At 33.7% G+C, this 20,769-nt stretch overlaps 1 protein-coding gene across 3 annotated transcripts; it reads right to left on the reverse strand.

Moving 5' to 3' along the window:
* Positions 1 to 4,151: 4,151 nt before the first annotated feature.
* LOC105327296 (allene oxide synthase-lipoxygenase protein) lies at positions 4,152 to 20,719 on the reverse strand. Of its 3 annotated transcripts, none has more exons than XM_011427670.4 (16): positions 20,573 to 20,719; positions 13,445 to 13,967; positions 13,294 to 13,338; positions 12,603 to 12,731; positions 12,329 to 12,426; positions 11,922 to 12,054; positions 11,471 to 11,566; positions 10,870 to 10,966; positions 10,317 to 10,434; positions 7,346 to 7,438; positions 7,034 to 7,094; positions 6,826 to 6,937; positions 6,449 to 6,540; positions 6,186 to 6,362; positions 5,859 to 6,022; positions 4,152 to 4,605 (listed from the first exon to the last, which is right to left on the reverse strand). In XM_011427670.4, the coding sequence occupies exons 2-16, from the start codon at positions 13,904 to 13,906 to the stop codon at positions 4,491 to 4,493; spliced, it is 1,992 nt and encodes a 663-aa protein (XP_011425972.3). In that variant the 5' UTR covers positions 13,907 to 13,967; positions 20,573 to 20,719; the 3' UTR covers positions 4,152 to 4,490. The 3 variants fall into 3 exon arrangements, with proteins under 3 accessions (XP_011425972.3, XP_019922364.3, XP_065943150.1); XM_020066805.3 differs by having other exon boundaries at positions 13,445 to 13,963; positions 20,573 to 20,682; XM_066087078.1 differs by lacking the exon at positions 20,573 to 20,719 and adding an exon at positions 16,280 to 16,302.
* Positions 20,720 to 20,769: the final 50 nt, after the last annotated feature.

The raw sequence follows: 20,769 nt of genomic DNA on the forward strand, positions 1-20,769 counted from the left end.
ACCTGTTCCAAAAAACTAAACCTCATCCAGCATCCGAAACCTATGGCTCAGATTCAGCATTCAAGCCCATCAGGTGCATTGGTATCATAAGACGCATCATCCATGCAAGTTTGGTGAAGTTTGGACCAGTAATAACTAAGATATCATCATCAGAGGGCACTAGCAATTAAAACCTTAACTTCCTCCAGCATCCGCAACCTATGGCTCAGATTCAGCATCCATGCCTGTCAGGTGCATCTGTATCATAAGACACACCATCCATTAAAGTTTGGTGAAGTTAGGACCTGTAATAACTAAGATTTATTTTTTAGCATCCTTGATAATGGAGATCAAGCTCTGCATCTGAAGCTACCTCTGCGATTCATTCATATTACAGTTAAATCAACTATGCAAGTTTGAAATAGTACTATCATCGATTAAACATGTGACCTGTTCCTAAAAACTTAACTTTATCCTGCATCCGAAACCAGACTCAGCATTCAAGCCTGTCAGGTGCATCAGTATCATAAGACACACCATCCATGGAAGTCTGGTGAAGTAAGGACAAGTAATTCCGGTAACTAAGATATCATCATCATAGGGCACCTGTTTCAAAAACTTTAACCAGCTCTAAAAACCTTAACCTCCTCCAGCATCCGAAACCTATTGCTCAGATTCAGCATTCAAGCTTGTCAGGTGCATCAGTATCATAAGACGCACCATCCATACAAGTTTGGTGAAGTTAGGACCAGTAGTAACTAAGATATAATCATCAGAGGGCACCTGCAACAAAAACTTTAACCAGCTCTAAAAACCTTAACCTCTTCCAGCATCCGAAACCTATTGCTCAGATTCAGCATTCAAGCTTGTCAGGTGCATCAGTATCATAAGACGCATCATCCATACAAGTTTGGTGAAGTTAGGACCAGTAGTAACTTAGATATTGCTATCAATGGGCACCCGCAACAAAAACTTTAACCTGCTCCAAAAACCTTAACCTTCTCCAGCATCCGAAACCTATAGCTCAGATTCAGCATTCAAGCTTGTCAGGTGCATCAGTATCATAAGACGCATCATCCATACAAGTTTGGAGAAGTTAGGACCAGTAGTAACTTAGATATTGCTATCAATGGGCACCCGCAACAAAAACTTTAACCTGCTCCAAAAACCTTAACCTCCTCCAGCATCCGAAACCTATAGCTCAGATTCAGCACTCAAGCCTGTCTGGTGCATCAGTATCATAAGGCACACCATCCATGCAAGTTTGGTGAAGTACAGACCAGCAGTAACTAAGATACTGCTATCAAAGGGCACCTGCAACAAAAACTTTAACCTGGTCCAACAACCTTAACCTCCTCCAGCATCTGAAATTTAGGACCCAGATTCAGCATCCAAGTCTTTCAAGTCCATAAGTAGGTCCAGATGCATCATCCATGCAAGTTTGGTGAAGATAGGACAAGTAATAGCTTAGATACAGGACCTGCAACAAAAACTTTAACCAGGTCCGGACGCCGACGCCGACGCCACCGCCGACGCCGACGCCGAAGGTATAGCATAAGCTCTCCTTGACTTCGTCTCGGTGAGCTAAAAATGAATAAAAATTCCACAGTTAAGGTTAACGGTCGTGAAATCAAAATTTGTATATTAAATACATGTAAAGTAACAAATTTTTCCGCGAAAAATTACCAAATCTTTGCAGGTCGTTTATTCTAACTAATTCAGAAAAATAACAAGAGTAAAGCTGTCAATGTGACAGCAAAACGGGTTTTCTTTTGTGTGAACACTATCCATAATCCATTTGCCAATCCTGATTTGATAAATACTACCTATCCAAAGAAATGGGGTACTCTATATGCAATGTTTTTGCCCCAAAATGACTAAGTTCAACAGCTCAAATTTTTTCATAAATTATCAGAAATCAAAATCCTAGCAATTTGCATACCTCTGATATATGTATAATTGATCTGCAAAAGACCAACTTCCTATCTTGAAAAGTGTTCGAGGAGTTATCGGTACAATAAAGGTACATTTTTGACAGCCACTCACCTTTCCGCCATTTTTACTATTTCAATAATCGGAATCCCGGTTAAAAATTCTCTCTCAAAATTCTTAGAATTCAGAGGCAATGGAGTTACATGGGACCTCACGGCGGTCTTCGAACCCCATGCCGCTCAAAATATATTTACCCACTTTAAATAGGAAATTTCTAGATCCGTCTCATTTCTAGAAAAGAGTACGCATTAACTTATATTCAAGTTTAAATTACATGTCAGATTTTTTGTTGAGAAATAAGATATTAGGCATTTCCTCTTATAATACCATGAGAATTATATTATGGAAATTAGCGCATTCGTCACATCGGCAACGATTTTTTTTCTGCATGAACCTCTTCGTGTTTGGTCAAGTTTCAATCATACCTCAAATTTTTTTCTAAAAATAATACTGGTGTTTTCGATAGAAAAGGTGTCGTTCATTAAAAGCTTATTGCAACAGTTTAGCTGAATATTATGTTTATTTTTCGTCCATTCCGGCGGTTACGGCATGCCTTTTCCCGCAGCAAGGCAGTTGCCATATAAGGTCATTATGGTGTTCCGATGGGGCCACTTCGACCTTCGTACTTTCGCCTTTAGGTCGAGGTGCGAGAGTGCGAAGTTGCGACGGCGAAAGTGCGAAGGTGCGACGGCGAAGGAGCGAAAGTGCGAAGTTGCGACGGCGAAGCGCGAAGATGCGAAGGCGAAAGTGCGAAGTTGCGAAGGCGAAGACGCGATACTACTATCGCACTCTCGCCTTCGCATCTTCGCACTTTCGCCTTCGCCTTTTTATAATTGTGGAGCTCTCTATCGTTTAAAGACAATTTTAGCTGTATAAAAGGACATCTGAGGCAGACGATGAACTTTTTAGAATTTATTTTCAACAGCCTTCGCAGATCCATAACTTTTTCTAGGGGGTGGGGTCGATAAATAATTATATTTGTCGGGGGTGGGGGAGGGTTCCGAGACATATTTTGAGATTTTATTATATATAATTAATAAAATTAAATTTTCCGGGGGAATGAGATCCGGACCCTCTCTCCCCCTTTACTGCATGTGTGAAGTTAATATTAGTATTGAATTTTCCGGGGGGGGGGGGGGGGGCGGACCCCCTCTCCACCTCTAGATCCATACATCAGCTAGGAGTGTCACATAATGAAATTAGAATGTTACTGTGTTTGATCTACGGTAAACAGACAGCTGGTAATTGACAGGAGTCTAAAAGTGCATATGTATACATTATGGCGGACATTACATTTTATATGGAGTATATAACGATTAGGCATAGCCAGCACTAGTAATCATAAATGTCACATATACACATTTAAATATTTATAAACATTCATAGTAAGCACAATGGCTTAGCGCATGCGTACCAATGATATCATTGATTAATCGAAAAACCTTGGCGAGTACAGTGCCTGCATCAAATTCTATGTAATCGACCGAGACTTTCTGAATGCTATGAAAAAAGGCGAAGGCGAAAGTGCGAAAGTGCGATGGCGAGAGTGCGAAGTTGCGAAGGCGAGGGAGCGATAGTAGTATCGCTCCTTCGCCTTCGCACCTTCGCACTTTCGCCTTCGCATCTTCGCGCTTCGCCGTCGCATCTTCGCACTTTCGCTCCTTCGCCGTCGCACTCTCGCACTTTCGCCGTCGCAACTTCGCACTCTCGCATCTTCGACCTAAAGGCGAAAGTGCGAAGGTCGAAGTGGCCCCATCGGAACACCATAGGTCATGTCAAAATTCGACTAACTTGTAGGCTTTACATTTGTCAATTTGTATAATGTCAGATGTTGCCGACAAATCAAATCGAGTCAAATCTTACACGTGTTTATGCCCGAGTTTTATAGGTTACACGATTACACGATTAGAATTACACATATTCATACTCAGGCTCACACATCAACACGATTGCATATTCGGATTTACAAGTTTACATGTCTGGATTTTTGAACACGATTACCCTCCATACTGATAAGCTTGCGGCATCACGTAATGAGGATATTCAAAGGGGGACATTTACTGTCGGAACTAATCGGAAATTTTCTTTAATACCTGCATGATCATGAGTTTGTAACTTATGTGGCTTGATGAAAAAACAGAAACTTGTTTGTCTATGTAAAACTCATAAGATATTAAGGTATATAAAGCTTTAATATTTCTGCAGTAGTATTTTCCCTCACTATGTTTTTAATTTCACACTAGCATTCCTGGCTACCGTAATAATGGAATGAAGAAACACATTAGCTATTATACAATTGCTATTTATACAGCGTAAATATTTATAGTTGTATATGTGTCAATCATTTCAAGTGTTATAACAATGAACCATTAAGTAATAATAAAACCCACATAATGTTTTATATATATGTGTAGATGTACTTTTTAACAACATGGTTGTTAAAGCATCCCAATTAAACATAACCGTTGATATTGTTTCGGTTTTAGCTGCGGCTCTACAGTTTTTTCGGTCTTCCCACGTTAGATGCTGATGGAATTCGGGATTTCTTCCGGCAAAAGGTATTCGTATTTTCGTTCCAGCTTCTCGTTCCTTTGATGGATTTTTAAACTGATATCCTTCAATTCCTTCCTAAACCTAAAAACAAACAAAACATTTAAACAAGATTTAAATATTGTTACCACGATCAATGCATGTAAATTACGAGTTCAATTATGCTTAATATTTTAAGTAAGAAATACGTAAATATTGGAACATTCAGCGTTTAGGATAACGTTAAGTCAGGGATTGAGGTTATTTTTCAACTTAAGTTCAATATATAAGGTCAAACATGGTTTTAAAAACACGCACAATAAAACATTTTAAATTATTATTCATCGCAATGTGTTTACGAAGTGATTTCGGATAAAATAAATCGATCTCTATATAATTTTGATTTTTAATTTTTTTTAACTGTAATACATGTATATACGTAATAAGTAAACTGTCTTCAAAAGTGTCATTATCTGTAACAATTTTAAAATAAAGAAAATTGGCGATGGTACGTTTTGATGCTTTAGAGGTCACTAGCATTAAAAGTAGGTCATTGGCCTAATTATCTGAAAGTGAATAACAGTACCCCCACTGTATGGTTACAAGGTTTTATTCCCGGTAGTGTAATAGTTTAATTTAAGAATAAACGATGATTAAAAGATCTTGAGTTTTCTTCTACTTGACTTTGATTTGTATTAATTTATTTGTTGTTATGGATACCTCATTTAAAATAAAAATACCTAATCAAACATTAAAATCATACCATATGCGACATTTTCCTTTTAACTCCGAATATGTCACAAACAAAGAAAACGAATCAGAGAGAAGCATTACTTTCCATCTAGTTTTATTATTTGTTGTTATGATTATTATCTACATGTAGTAAACTATTGTTTAAAGAAATTCATTTACCATAATGATTACAAATTGACACAAGAGCTAACTTTTTTATTTACAGTTTTCGAAATTTATTTACAACTTTTTGATTTCTGGTTAATATAGATCATCCTTATTTACTGTGCACTAGACAGTCCATGTTAATCACACTTTATTTATAACAATGCTGTGTGTGTTCAAAATATTTTGTCGACTTTAGATATTGAATTACACTTTTTTCTTTATTGATCCAAAACTTAACCTGAGTAAACATCATCTTGTCATATTGAATCATTCTGTGTGAGAAGAAAACGCGTATAATACCGTATATATACAAGTTGGAATAATGATTTTTCAAAATGATTCACATTATTTTACAGAAAACTTTTAGGCAAACTAAAATGTAGAAAATCAGTGCGTATAATTAAATATGTTTTTAAGCCACAGCAATACAAAACGATTATAAATCTCTGATGTCTTACTCTTCTACAATCTGAACAGCGGCTGGATCATACGTGTAGTTAACTTCAAAGTCTCCCAACGCATTAGTACTTCTTTCACTGAGAATTCTAGTAATGACCATGGTATCAAGAGTGGTGGACTTATCAATCAACAACTTCACAAGGTTGTCCTCATCCAGTGAGTTCTACAAGAACAATCAAGTTTACTTAAAGAAAAACGCCAAAAGAAATCTAAAATCTTATTACAATATAAAATGCTTGAATGTGAAAGAAAATGACCATATCTATACCGACGGTGAAATAAAATACGTCAAATTATTTCTAATTGTCTAGTATAAACTTGCTAACTTTATTTTTTGGCGGCACTCCTTTGATTTTTGTGGGATAGCTTGGCGGGAATCCATAAGCGTCGTACTGAGGAAAGTTGGCCGCCGCATGTACAACACTGCTTGAGAATATTACACTCGTGAAGACGGCAATGAGCTGATCAACTGAACTGAACTTGCCGTTCTCAAAAGGGACACCCTGTATCAAATTGGAAATTAATGATTAAACTGAAAAAAACGTTATTTTCAAAAACTAAGTGCTTCATTTACATAAACAAAACTTACTTCAAACCCACATCCCCCTTCCGATTTGGACTTTGTCAGTTCTTGTCCAAATGTCTGAATTTCAACATCGTTAAGAATTTTGTCACTTGTATCTACCAAAAAAAAGTGAGATTTAATAATGAAAAGAAACAATGCACAATGTTTCCAGTACATTTAGGACTTTCGTTTTACGTATTTTTAAGCAACAACACATTTTGAGTTGCAGTCATAATTAAAATAATCAAACTTATTAATTTTATCTGTTATGCATTATGCATATTAGTTTCAAGTTATTGTTTTGCTTATAAGATTAAAAAAAAGATTGTGTGCGGTCGTTTCGTTCAAATGCGTTATACATGTAACATGAAATGAATTGAAGTATTAATTTTAATACTTACCATAGTAAAGATTGACGTATTTGCTTACATAACCAAAGATGGCTTCATATAATGCTAAAGTGTCATCTCGCTGGTAAAACGTGGGAAGAATGGATCCATCCTTGCAATATAGCTGTCGAAATATAAACAAGACAACAAGGTGAATACATAATGTTAAAATATTTCAACTTTTGTCGCATTACTAAGATTCATGAATAAAGAATCAAACCCCTCTGCTTTTCAGAAATTCTGGATAACTTCCTTCTAAACCCATTCGCCAGGTGCGAGCACTGTAAAACAATCAACATTTAAACATGAGTTTAATGTATTTACATGGAGTGTATATATATATAATTCAATATTTTCATTGAGGACTGTTTCAATGTAATAAGTTGTAAACTTTGTTCTTCCAACAATATAACGAATTGGCCAACTATTTAATGTAACCGTTTCAGAATCTTATTAGCTTTTAAAACTGAAATCATCGCTGTTTTTTAATTTTGATACATGTACCAAAATGAATGTAGAAAATAGTACTTACCCCTCTTTTGCTAGTTCCAGTACACCTGTACTTCCGACCGCCATTGTTTTATCAATCCATCCCCCGGGTGAAACCAAAAAGTTGAGCGCACGACTGTACAAACAAGATTCGGAACGCTCATTATTTCAATCATGATACATATATCTTACAAATATCACTTAAACTGCACGATTTGATTGATCTGAGTGATATTTACGCTTAATTAACACAAAAGACTTTGTCACCAAATCTGGTGCGTATGAATACAATCTCCCTTTAGTATTTCTCGCGACTTTAAACCGGATCACGACCTGGTATCATACTTACGCTGATAAACATTTCGTTGATGTGTTTTTAAATGAATTCAATTTACAAAAATGTATATTTTATTATTATACCAAAGGTTGTATTCATCAAATAACAGATAAACATATGTAATCACCGATTACAAAGCTCTAGGAGACGAGGAATCGCCTAAATGAGGCATCAACTTTATGAGACCACCAATATCATATTATATGAAAATCATAGTTAATCTTGATTTCATACGGTATTGTAAGATACAATATTAATCAATTCAGTAATATAAAATATGATAATGCATCCTTTGATATCAAATTTTATCATAAGTTTATCTCAATATACGGTGGATATCACTCATGGGATAAACTTTTGATATTCCACTGTGTGTTCTTACGCCACGTGACGTCATAATTAAACATAACATAGGTTTAGACTGTTGATTGACGAAGAATGAAAAAATTAAAAAAACGAATTCGGTTGAAGTGTGGAGCTGTACATTTTACATGGTTTAATGCTGTTTTAATTGTCTCATGAATTGATAAAAATATGTTTGAAAATGAAATGTTCCCTTCAAGGAACTTTTTTCAATGCGTAAAGTTGTCGACGCCTTGCAGTAAATGTGTTTTGAGGCTCACAATTATGATTTTACAGAGAGGATTGGGGTTTAATAAAAGACATGGTGAAACATGTGATAAAAAGAAACATGTGATAAAAAGAATCTCTCATGATTTGCGATTGTGTATGATTTTTATCCAACTCGTTGTGTGTTTTCTATCCCCTCGCCAAGGCTCGGGTATAAAACACACACAACTTGTTGGATAAAAATCATATACTAACGCACACTATGAGAGATCATATATATAAAATATGACACGGTATTTTATTGTGTTATAAATTATTAAATTTGATTACATAATACATCACATAATGATGATACAATATCATATTATACAAGTTCATTTTATAAAGTAAAAAAATACAATATCATTATATACAAAAAGATTGATATAATATCATATTGTAGCATCTTTCTTTTTACAATATAATATTATTTGATATAATATTGTATCAATAGTGTATCATATTATTCATACAATACTGTACTTTAGAAACTATAATATATTATTCAACAACAAACACGTCTATACAGCAAGTTTGAGTAAGTTTGGAGTTGTTTTTAAACAATTTTGCCATGAAGATCAGGCTCTGAATCTGAAGCTACATCTGGGATAGATTGATATTATATTTAAATCAACCATGCAAGTTTGAAATAGTACTAATATCTATTAAACATGTGATCTGTTCCAAAAAACTAAACTCCTCCAGCATCTGAAACATATGGCTCTGATTCAGCGTCCTTGCCTGTGTAGTGCATCGGAATCACAAGATACATCATCCATTCAAATTTCATAAAGACTGAACAAATCAAAGGGCACCTGTCTAAAAATTTTAACCAGCTCAAAAACCTTTACTTCATCCAACATCGGAAACCTTTGGCTCAGACTCAGCATTCGAGCCAGTCAAACGCGCAAGTATCTTAAGACGCACTATTAAGTTTGGTGAATTTAGGACCAGTAATAACTAAGATATAATCATCAGAGGGCACCTGCTCCAAAAACTTTAACCAGCTCAAAAACCTTAAACCTCATTCAGCATCCAAAACCTATGGCTCAGATTCAGCATTTGAGCCTGTCAAGTGCATCAGTATCTTAGACGTACAATCCATGGAAGTTTGGTGAAGTTAGGACCACTAGTAAGTTAGATACAGGACCTGCAACAAAAACCCCAACCAGGTCCAGACGCGTACGCCGACGCCGGAATTTAAAATCAAATACATATGTTTCTTAATATCAAATATATATAATCAATATTGAGAAGTGCAGACAATGTAAATCCAGAGGGTTGTACTTTGTACTATCAGTTCTTCAATGTATGTGTTGTTAAAGCTTCGTTTAACAATACAACAGATTGATGCAACGACTGCGTGACATTTTAGTCGTTGATTTAGTTTTGTCTTATTCACAATCTGAGTCACTGACATTGTTCGAATTCAAAACCAGGTAAAAATACTGGTAGAATTTAAATTTAAAGCAATATGAATTGCAATTTTCAAGTTGAATTTTTTTTCACAAAAATGTTATTTTCTAGTTAAAAGACAATAAATATCATGGCTTTTAAATTTCTATTATCCATATTTTTGTAGGAAAAGGCGTTGAGAAGCTTTAATTGGAACAAAATTGAATTATTGTTGTCCTGTATAAAAATTGCTTTTCTATATATTCCTTAGAAGGAAAATCGTTCTTTTTACAAAAATTTATGATTTGTTCTAATCTTTTTTATCATAAAAGTTCAAGTTACTTGCATACTTATTATACTAGCAGGTTTTTGCACTAAAATAAAATCATAAAAAATACAGCTCATATTGCTTAAAATTGAGTTGATTGAAAAATCAAGTACCTATTTGTTAACAACTTTTGTGTTGAACGAATATAACAGGGTTCGAAATACAAAGTTAACGACATTGGCAAAAATATATAAATGTATACTGAGGTTAAAATCAACGTTGTGTACAGAACCATTGTCCACTTATTCATTGAAAATGCTAAATTATAAATTCTGAACTGAGTGCACATATATCAGTACATGTTCTAAAACTAACAGTAATAATACATCACTAATAAAAACTCACTCGTTAATGGCAATGATGTAAAGGAAATGAGGAGCCAACAGTTTGAACATTGGATGTGAAGGGGAAAGACATCTATTGGCCGCTACACAGATTCCTTCCATAAGTAAGTGAGTATACCCTTTAATGAAAAAGACAATGACAAAGACAAAAATAAGATATATGAAACAGCTGCAGCAAAAAACATTCAACATATTATAACTGGTTACGTAGGTAATCTATAAGAGGTTAAAGTATTTCGAAAAAAATTGACATTGATCATAATTTACGTACAATCATAAAATATCTATCATGTAAGGTCAAACAAAATTAAAATGATATCATATGTGATGAATAATATTTCAGAGCTTTTCTATGTTTTGAAACCATTTCCACGAAATGACAACTCATATTGTGAGGCACGATTATTCTATACATGTAGCATCGTTTTGCCATATAGTCTATATTCTTGGCCTGTGTATTTTTTCAGAAGTAAATGGTGTAATTTTTGTTTTTGTTGTGAGGAGTTTTAACAGTTTGATGATGTGTTTTCTACCAATGCACATTATTTTTCTACCTAAGTGGGTTATAGCTTGATGATAGTTGGAGTCAGCCACATTGTACCACATTTTTGCTATCAGCCATGTATTGGGTGGATCACTGGGGAGAAAAACCTGAAATAATGGAATTTTTGTATAACTAAAAGATGAAAACGTAGAATTAATCAACAATAAGGTATGCACATATGAACTTATGTACTTTAACAAATAGAACCATTTTAACAAGACCTTGGACTTTCGGTTGGACGTAGCTATCTATTTCTTGCGTCAAAACAGGTTGAAAATGACGTGGTTTTAAGTGAGATATGCACCGATTGCGTAGTCTTAGCTCAAAAGCCAGACAAATCTTGTAGATTTCAAACAGCAATGACTGAGTGGCTGACAATGAAATATATAGACAGGCCTACGTCACATTGCTGTTTGACACATCTACCCAAAGTCTAAGCTCTTGTTAAAATGGTTCTATCTGCATATGCAATGAAAATGCCGCTTAAGTGATGACATCCCAGCATTTAGGATTGCCTTATGAGTCAATATTTGAAGGAAATCGCATTTTAATTCTCAATTTATCCTATTGATAGTTAAATCACCCCATTACAAAAACAATGTACAACTTACCGGATTGTCGGGAGCTTTCTGCTGGAACAGTTGAATTGCTACTGGCATAAGTTGTCCTTTACTGTTCTCAAAGAACAGAGCAATCGGAACAGGACACTGCAGGAAAGAACAAAATAAAATACTAGGTATGTATTTCGATGCTTATATAGATTTTTTTCCTCCATCTAAAAGATAATGGTCAAGCACATAAACTTAGAAAATGATCCCCAAAAAACTTGTATTTCGCTACAATAAATTGTATTAAAACCCAATAAAAAATTCTATTTGTTTACATTAACTTTTAAGATTAATATTACATGTATTAAAGTGAAAGAAAAAACAGCATGATTGACAGTTGTTTTTTAAAAGCATGTCTATAATAATATTTTTGACGGTGGAACTTTGCCGGATTTCTGAAGCAATACACCTTAAAATTATGCTGCCCTAACTTAAGCAATTCATTTCGACTTACAACATGTCCCTCCACACATGTTATTCCCTCGAGAATCTCTAGATCAATGATAAACAAACGTTTCTTTGAGATGGCTTCGGATATTGTCATTCCCTCCAGAAACGGCTTTAATTCTTCATCTGTCACTCCGAGTCTGTTAATTATGTCAATACCATGTATAACTTGTATCTTTCTTTTGATTGGTCCAAAATATATTTTAAAACACTTTTGGATGATTATATTGATATTTATTTGATTTTTATTTTCTTTTGAAAAGTTAAACGTTTGTTAAAAGAAAGATAACGATTCAACTTCTGTTAACACATAAACCATTGTGTTCTGATCTAACAGTACAAAAGTACAAAAAACTAACACCAAAGTTAAATTTGCGAGCGTTAACCTATAGTTTCTTGTATTGAGTATCTTACTTGTCAGGGATTTCTGTGCAGAGACAGATCAGATTTGGATTGACGCTGTTAATTCGTTGCCAACCAAAACTTTCATCACTCTTCCAATCGTTCATACCCTGCTCGATAAATAGTTGAAAAATTCAGTAGTTACATGTATATCTGTCCTCAGTTGTCATAAAGAATGACCAATGGAATCATCAATTATGATCTAACTTTGATTCCTTCTTTTACTATTTTTCAAATATTAAAAAAACATTCCGGAAAACAAATTCGTATGATATTGGACTTTTACCTTTGGGTATCCGAATATTTTTGAATAGACACTCTTCAAATTTTCTAAAGTTTTCCATGTTCCACTTCCAAATATCAGTTCCACGGCTTTCCCGGCAAGTAGACAGTATTTCCTCTTTGCAATATCCAACTAGATACAAATACCATATGGTATGATTTTAATTAAAATACTCCCATTTTAAGTATACATAATTCTTTCAATGGTTGCTTAAGTATTGTGCTTTCTAAACCATATAGTTATGAATGTTACCCGACGTAAAGATGTGATTTTCATATCTGGCTATATGCACAAGCGTTCAAGAATTTAAAAGAATAAAATTGACACAGGCCTAAAAAGAACGGCCACATTTTCTTCAAAACAAAAATAAATTTAAACATATACAACATGTAGTTACGAGGATTTAAAGTCAACAGGACCAGTCTGTTTCCAAATTCTAATAATTAATATCTATTTTTTTATTTAAACCAAATTGCAATTTCCTTATTACTAAAAACAGTTATTTATATTTACTAAAATACCAATACTTTCTTATATTTTAATAACTTTGCGGCCAAATTTGTTTTTTACTTTAAAAGTATCTTATGTTTCATGTGGTACAAAAACTTAACAAAGTTTAAAAGGTGTTCCTGCCAAATTCGTTTTCAAAATATTTGGTTTTATTTTAGAGAACAAAATACAAGTTTAAGCTTACTTTTGCATCAGTCGAGAAATTCTCATCTTCCGGTACAGTCTTCACCTAATTGGAGTAGAGGGCATAGAATATAACCTATGATTAATTAACTTAAGTTTTTATTGTTTCAATTAAAATACAAGTTTTTAGGTAGCTATAACGTCAATATTACCTGCACGGGAAGGCCTGAGAACTTTTCCTCGTATTCATAAAGCTTCTGTTTCTCTTGAAGTTCAGCATTCCTCTGCTCTGGTCTTGGGTCATACTGTGGCAGAAAGGTATCATATTTCCCAAAGTACAGGTCAACATCGGGACGAATCCATCGTAGAATTGGAAAAACTGATGTGACTCCACTCTTTTGGTTCAGTACTTCTATCTTGTCAACAAACCAATCGCTGAACAGTCCTGCCTGGTCTCTTTTTAATTTGATCTCTGTCACTTCGGGTATGTCGGTGTCATCTTTGATTTTAAATACATCCAACTGGTTGCGCTCAAAATCGTTTCGAAACCAGTTGTCCAAATTGGCAGGTTTGGTTTGTTTTCCAGAGCCATCAAGGAGGACTATCTCTACATTAGCGTCCGTGCCGGCACCAAATCTGTCTCCTGTCTTGACCTTGATTTCGTAGGTAGTCATTTTAAAGATGAACTGAACGTCATCAGCGCTTTAGCGAGTCCTTTTTATATCCGGTGACTTCCTTAACGGAAATTTAAATGTATAACTTAAGCTAATGTTACTTAACAACTACAGGGTACGTATTTGATTAATAAATATTCTCTCTCTCTCTCTCTCTCTCTCTCTCTCTCTCTCTCTCTCTCTCTCTCTCTCTCTCATGGGCTAATGTAAGTTTAAACGTTAAATTAAAAATTTCTAACCATTTACCTGTGAATGCCAACACATTCGAATCCATGATCTTACTTTCTTGTAATAAACACACAAATACAGTTCAGTTCAATAAAACAAATAACCCAAAAAAATTTCTACACATCTGTTATTGAATTTTATCATACTAATAACTAATGCATTGTTTATTGCTAAAATGACATTGCATCAGTAGTTTTCTTTCTATTTATAACAATATCATGCATCTGTTACAACAACATGAGGCCAATAGGCCGTGCATATTACAATGTCAGCAGTACCTGACGTTCATTTCGTTTTAAGATTTTCCGTTCCGTTCCGCAAAATACCATTACCCGTGTGGATATTGGTATTCAACAGAACAGAACGGAATGAGCGTAAATTTCCTTCTCAGACTATTTTCACGTCAATTCTATGCTTACGACGAAAATATATGTAACATGATCATAATTGTTTACAATAAATCAACATTCATGCTGTCGAATTATTTCATTTAAGGTGTAATATCCCTTTGATAAGAGAGATAACTTCTGTAGAAAATAATCTCTCTTTGATTCTGTTAACTCACAATAATTGATGCATGTAGCAACAAAGGGAGGCCCCAATTTATGTTGGAATGCGACAATTATTTAATATTTAATTATAAAAATAAAGAAAATTTGAACAAAACGATCTGAACCACAACTTTTGCAAGGGGAAAAATGTAAAGACAACTTTTTTAAAAAAAATTGCAAGAAGCGAATCGAATCATATTTATCAAAATCTTAATAAGGCAATATCTACATGTAAACCCCTTCCCCCAATGGATTAATTTTTTTTTAAATATTAGTAAATTTTATGTACTTGTTCAGTACATGAACAGTTCGTGTTTGATGTTTTAGGCCAGAGAATTTTGGATGAAATATTGCTCTCTCTCTCTCTCTCTCTCTCTCTCTCTCTCTCTCTCTCTCTCTCTCTCTCTCTCTCTCTCTCTCTCTCGTTATACCTCGATAACAAAGGTGAATGAATTATAATTGGGAAAAATGTGATCAAGACAATTGCAAACTCTAAATTTAGTTATTGTCGTTTGAAACTTATAACATTTTAAATGCTTAAAATTGAATAAGGGTTTTCTTATCTGAGAGAGCAGATATGGGACAACAAAATAAAAAAATACAATGTAACAATATAACATTTTATTCAAGACAATGTATCCCTATATTGAGAACATACCAATTACTGGAAGATCATTCATTTTATCCTATTTTTGTGTTATAACAAAATGCTCTCTCGACTGGTTTACATTTTTAGCATTTCTAAAACATTTGGATCCATTTACATGGACTATTATTTTATTCAAATTTAAAAACAGAAAACCTTTCTGATAAATAAGAAACTGTGGCAATTTATCATATAGTAAAACCTTCAATAGTCTATGATAAAGAAAGATAACACTTGCTAATGAAAGCAATAATTATTTTTGTTACAAACCTATACAACAAAGTGCTATTCTGAACTAAAAAGCAGCGCTTCATTATGTTTTGTAATATGAATTGACAATGTATATAACTATATATTATTTTCATATACAGTTAATATTTTTGATTTTATGCTGCGATGGTAAAATTTTGCTTTTTCTATTCACTATGTCTAGTTTTCTTCACATCATGATTCGACACATCATCAATTTTTGAAAAATCTAGCAGCGCTTCATTACTTCAACTTTGTTTCATTTGAATCTTTTGATATTGACTTTCATGAAAATCAATACGAATTTTTTAAAAAAATATATGGTAAAATTAATAGCAGAGGGATATTACACCTTAATAAAAAAAATTAGTTACATTTATGAGGCAAACGCTGAAGACAGTGCCGATTCTACCAATAGTGTATGCCTTTCTTTATAAAAATTCTAAAATCGGCGAATACAGTTTCCTTCTCTTATTTGTGTACGTTTTATTATGACATATTTCTGATTTATACCCTCTGTCCGAAAAATTACTTAATAAAAACATTTCATAAAACAAACCCATCTATATCAAGATGGAGAAGGTCTTTAAAGGGGTTAAAGATCTATTGTAATTCATTTGTAGATTTTATTTCATATTAAGTTATTAAGTGCCCTCTTGTATGAAAAGAAGAAAATTCATTCGTAGGAACGTAGCGTACCCCCTCCACAAACACTGTTTCCACCCCCTCTGCAACAAGAAAAAAAATCATGTTCATAGCATAATAATTTTGTAGCAGAACGGCCATACCCAGTTAGGGTCAATGTCCTTATTTTAAGATACCAATAGCAACATATATTTTAGCTACTAAATACTTTGAGACTAAATTTTAGAAAATTAAATAAGCACTGGGTGTCTGCGTCACGACATACGGGCTTTGGAACGATAAATAACCCTGACTGCTAAATTACTGACTGTGTAGTAACGAACTTAATTTGAATACTTTTGAAGTAAAAAAAAAGCATAAATCAAAAATAAAATTAACAATAAAGGGGTTAATTTTATATTTTACATGTATTTCATTTTTAGTATTCAATGGCCGATGAGCACGAGAAGACTTGCATTATAAGTCTTATTCTTATAACTTAGATCTATCTAAACTATAATTTCAATGTTATGATTAAATCACTGTTGGGGTTTTGTTGGGGCCAGTTGTGTAAATCGGCGTGCCGTTTCTATGTATATATTATGTTGTAAATTTTAAATTTAAAACATGACAAATATATAAAGGCCAAGGATTTCGTGATGGTATAACGGAATGATGTTTTGACTAAAGTAATGGAGCAAAAGCTATGTACAGTATAACTACGCACGCGGTGCAGTCGTTGCTGTTTTTTCGGTTATGCTCTCAGACACGCCCATTTAGTGAAGTTAATCTTTCATGAATTTATAGGGCTAAAGGCTTCAAAATTGATTTGTAGTGTAATCATAGACAGACAGTTGAAATTGTAAATATTTGCAATCAACGGCGCACAAAACATTGCCTTCATAATAGATTGACCAAGCTTCCGTCCTAATGATTCTACTGTCAATCAACTGCTTAGTTCATCTTGTGATTTTTATCGAGCTTTTGATCAAGGCAAAGAGATAAGGGTAGTGTTTTTTCATATAAGCAAAGAGTTCGACAAGGTATGGCATAAAGGTCTCCTATATAAACTTAGTAATTTGGGAATACGTGGCAATTAATTAAAATGGTTTCATAGTTACCTTCATAATAGAAAACAATGTTTCGTTATTAACGGTACCAATTCATACCTGAAAAACGTGCAAGCTGGTGTTCCGCAAGGAAGTTTTTTAGGTCCTCTCCTTTTTCTTATCTACATAAACGACCTACGTGTAGTGGTCAATATCGATTGTAATATTAAACTGTTTGCTGATGATACGTCAATTTACTTATCAGTTGAAGACCCGTTTAGCTCTGCAGCTCTACTTAACTCCGATCTTGAAAAAATTAATGACTGGTCGAAAGTATGGCTTGTTTCCTTTAACCCTTCCAAAACTGAATGCATGACCATTTCCAATAAAATTAAGAAGCCTTTTCATCTCTCACTCATATTTGATGATGTCCACCTCAAAGAAGTCGAATTGCACAAACACCTTGGTGTAATTTTTAGCAGTAACTTATCGTGGAACCAACATATAGATGAAATGATATCCAAGGCTTATTCAAGATTGGGACAAATGCGCAAAGTTAAATTTTTGTTAGATAGAAACTGCTTACAAAAAATATACATCTCTTGTATTAGACCAGCCTTAGAATACGCTGATATAATATAGGATAATTTACCAGAATATCTTAGTCGAAAAATAGAAAATATTCAGTTAGAAGCGGCACGAATAGTGACGGGGGGTAATGGAATGGCGTCCATTGCATTTTTATACAGAGAAACAGGGTGTTACTTTCAAAGCGTAAGGAAAGCCATCGACTCGTTCAGTTCTTTATAATGTTCCATGGGAAAACTCCAGAATATCTTTCAAATATTTTAGAAACACAAACTTCTAAAGATGGAACACATAATACCAGAAGTCATAATTCCATACGAGAAATTTTTGCACGAACAAAGCTATATTATGAGTCATTCTTTCCAAGTACAATAAGGCTCTGGAATACACTACCTAATGAAATACAAAACAACCCTTAATTAAACAATTTCAAAAAAATATTTAAATCATAGCAATATAAACATTCCCGATTATTATAATTTTGGATCCAGAAAAGGACAAATTCTACATTCCCAGTTAAGATTAGAGTGCAGCGCCCTGAAACTTTATATGTTCCGCAGAAACATCTGCCCCTCCCCCTTATGCACATGTGGTTCAATTGAAAGTAATGACGACTATCTTTTATATTGCCCAAATTATAATGTAATACGTAGTGAAACAATTAACAAACTTTGAGATTCAACAAATGTCAACCTATTACTCTTTGGGTCTCCCAATCTTAGCGATAATGATAATAAATACATTTTTTATATGGTTCAGAAAATTATCATCGACAGTAAACGATTTCAGGGTACTATAACCGCCGGGTTTGTACCGTATGGGATATTTTCCGTACCGGACGATTACTAGGGAATTAGCTCAACACTCGCTGTATTTTCCACATTTATTCCAGTTAATAACACAATTATACAAACAGTTACTCTCCACTCCGTACACATTAAAAAGGGGGAACTCGCTTATTAATAGTTCTAACTTAATGTTAACCTACGTATGACAGTGAGGGAAAACGTAACGGGTTAGACGGACGACTTGTATCTTGACTCTTAACCTCTAACTATCAACTCTAACGCTCTACTTTCTTGAACCAACTTACAATCATCTCTAAAACATATGATAATATTTTACTGGCGTGACCATCTAAATAATTGACATGTATAAATCATCCAATCAGAGAATATATTTCTTGATCCTAACTGACCATAGTCCAGGTAAACGCCCATTTATTCACCTGCGTTAATCCGCTAATTGTTATGTAATTGCATTAACTCTATTAGTGTCAAACACACATTTCTTAGCTGAAACCATTGTCCTTCAATCCTGCCCTTCAATAATAAGTATATTTCCTAAAGCTACACTTGATTACTTTGATGTCCTATTTCTTTGTTACAGTTAAGACGTTTGATAAACATTAATTTACATTCTTTCACATCACAGTCAGGAGGAATTTCATGATAATTAAGAAGAGTAAATAATGTTAATTTACCAACAAGCTAACTATAGAAAATGTTCGCAACATGTAAAATGTACATTTTACATGGTGATAGTACCTAGAGTAACCTCGAAACTTTTTATTTACTACATTATATTTTCTAAATATGTAAAAGCATATAGGATATCTAATACAGGGATGTATTTCATACATGTATTTCCTTTGGTGTTTTACTTGAAATTGTTCTGAACATAATTGTATTGTTTTCCTTATAGTATAACATGAAGTTATACGTTCGTGTGTCGATTAGCTCACTAGTTTAAAAATAGATGCACTTGTAATTCCAACTCTCAAACTCATGCATATGTCAAAATGTCTAGTCTTGATTGATACATATATGGGATGTCTTTATCTTCTCTTTTATATAAGCTTTCTGGTTCTTTATTTAATCATACATACATGTAATTTGCACCTCTCATATTTTTCTTATCTAAGAGAGGGATTTGTATAAGCCTTTTGGCTTGTTTCCCAATCTTATTGTACTTTATGCCAAATACATGTAACTGCTATTGTAAAATAACAATAAATATTGTTTAAACTAAAGTCCCTCAATTTGAAAATCACGGTTTAAAGTCGAGTCGCTAACGAAATTAAACCACATTTATAATAGTTAACCCGTTAACCTGTGCAATGGACCAAAGTTTTTCGATATGAATCCACTTAAGTAATTTGTTTAAATATATCAAATGAAAAATTTCTTTGATTCCTTTCATTTCACGATTGTAAAGTTAATTATATGTATCTATTTGTAAAATTTAACTTGATTATAATCTCCAAAATTTGGCGTCATTTGGAACTGGAACAAGCCAAAGTTTAAATTGCACTTGGTCAGGTACACATGTACCTGGACATTTTAGTATGATCTGTCAGTGGTTAAATTACCTTCAACAGTTTTGTTTCTTAAATAAACAGGTATTAACTCTAAATATTAAAGTTATATGAGCCGGTCCTATGATATCGCGGTAGCTAAATCATTTTGTCAAAAATCTATCAATACGAAAATATTTCCAGAAACTAATGTTATTGTAAGTACCTCAGTGATATCCAGCGTGCCTCTGTTTACTATGTCTAAAAATATCCCGACGTCAACTCTTAATTTTAGCACGTGCTACTATAAATATTAATAAACAGAAATACCTCGATACCATAGAACCCGCGATATGATAGGAAACAAGAATACAACAAAAGTATATAATACTAGTAATCACTTAAAAGATGGATGTAAAGCAAGAGAACACATACCTGGTCTGAAGCCACGGCCTGATTACACGTACTGATTTAGGGTGGACTAATTTTGGTCACAAAGATGTCCGTAAGCATTTGTCCCGAAGGTTTGTTTTTGCTTTCTTGTTTAGAATTAAAATACCAGATTATGTATTGCTTTTCGATTATCTCGAGCGCATGATTGAATTTCAATAGAGAAATATCAGATTACAGGA

The sequence above is a fragment of the Magallana gigas genome, chromosome 6 (genome assembly GCF_963853765.1).
Source record: "Magallana gigas chromosome 6, xbMagGiga1.1, whole genome shotgun sequence".
NCBI classification, from domain to species: Eukaryota; Metazoa; Mollusca; class Bivalvia; order Ostreida; family Ostreidae; genus Magallana; species Magallana gigas.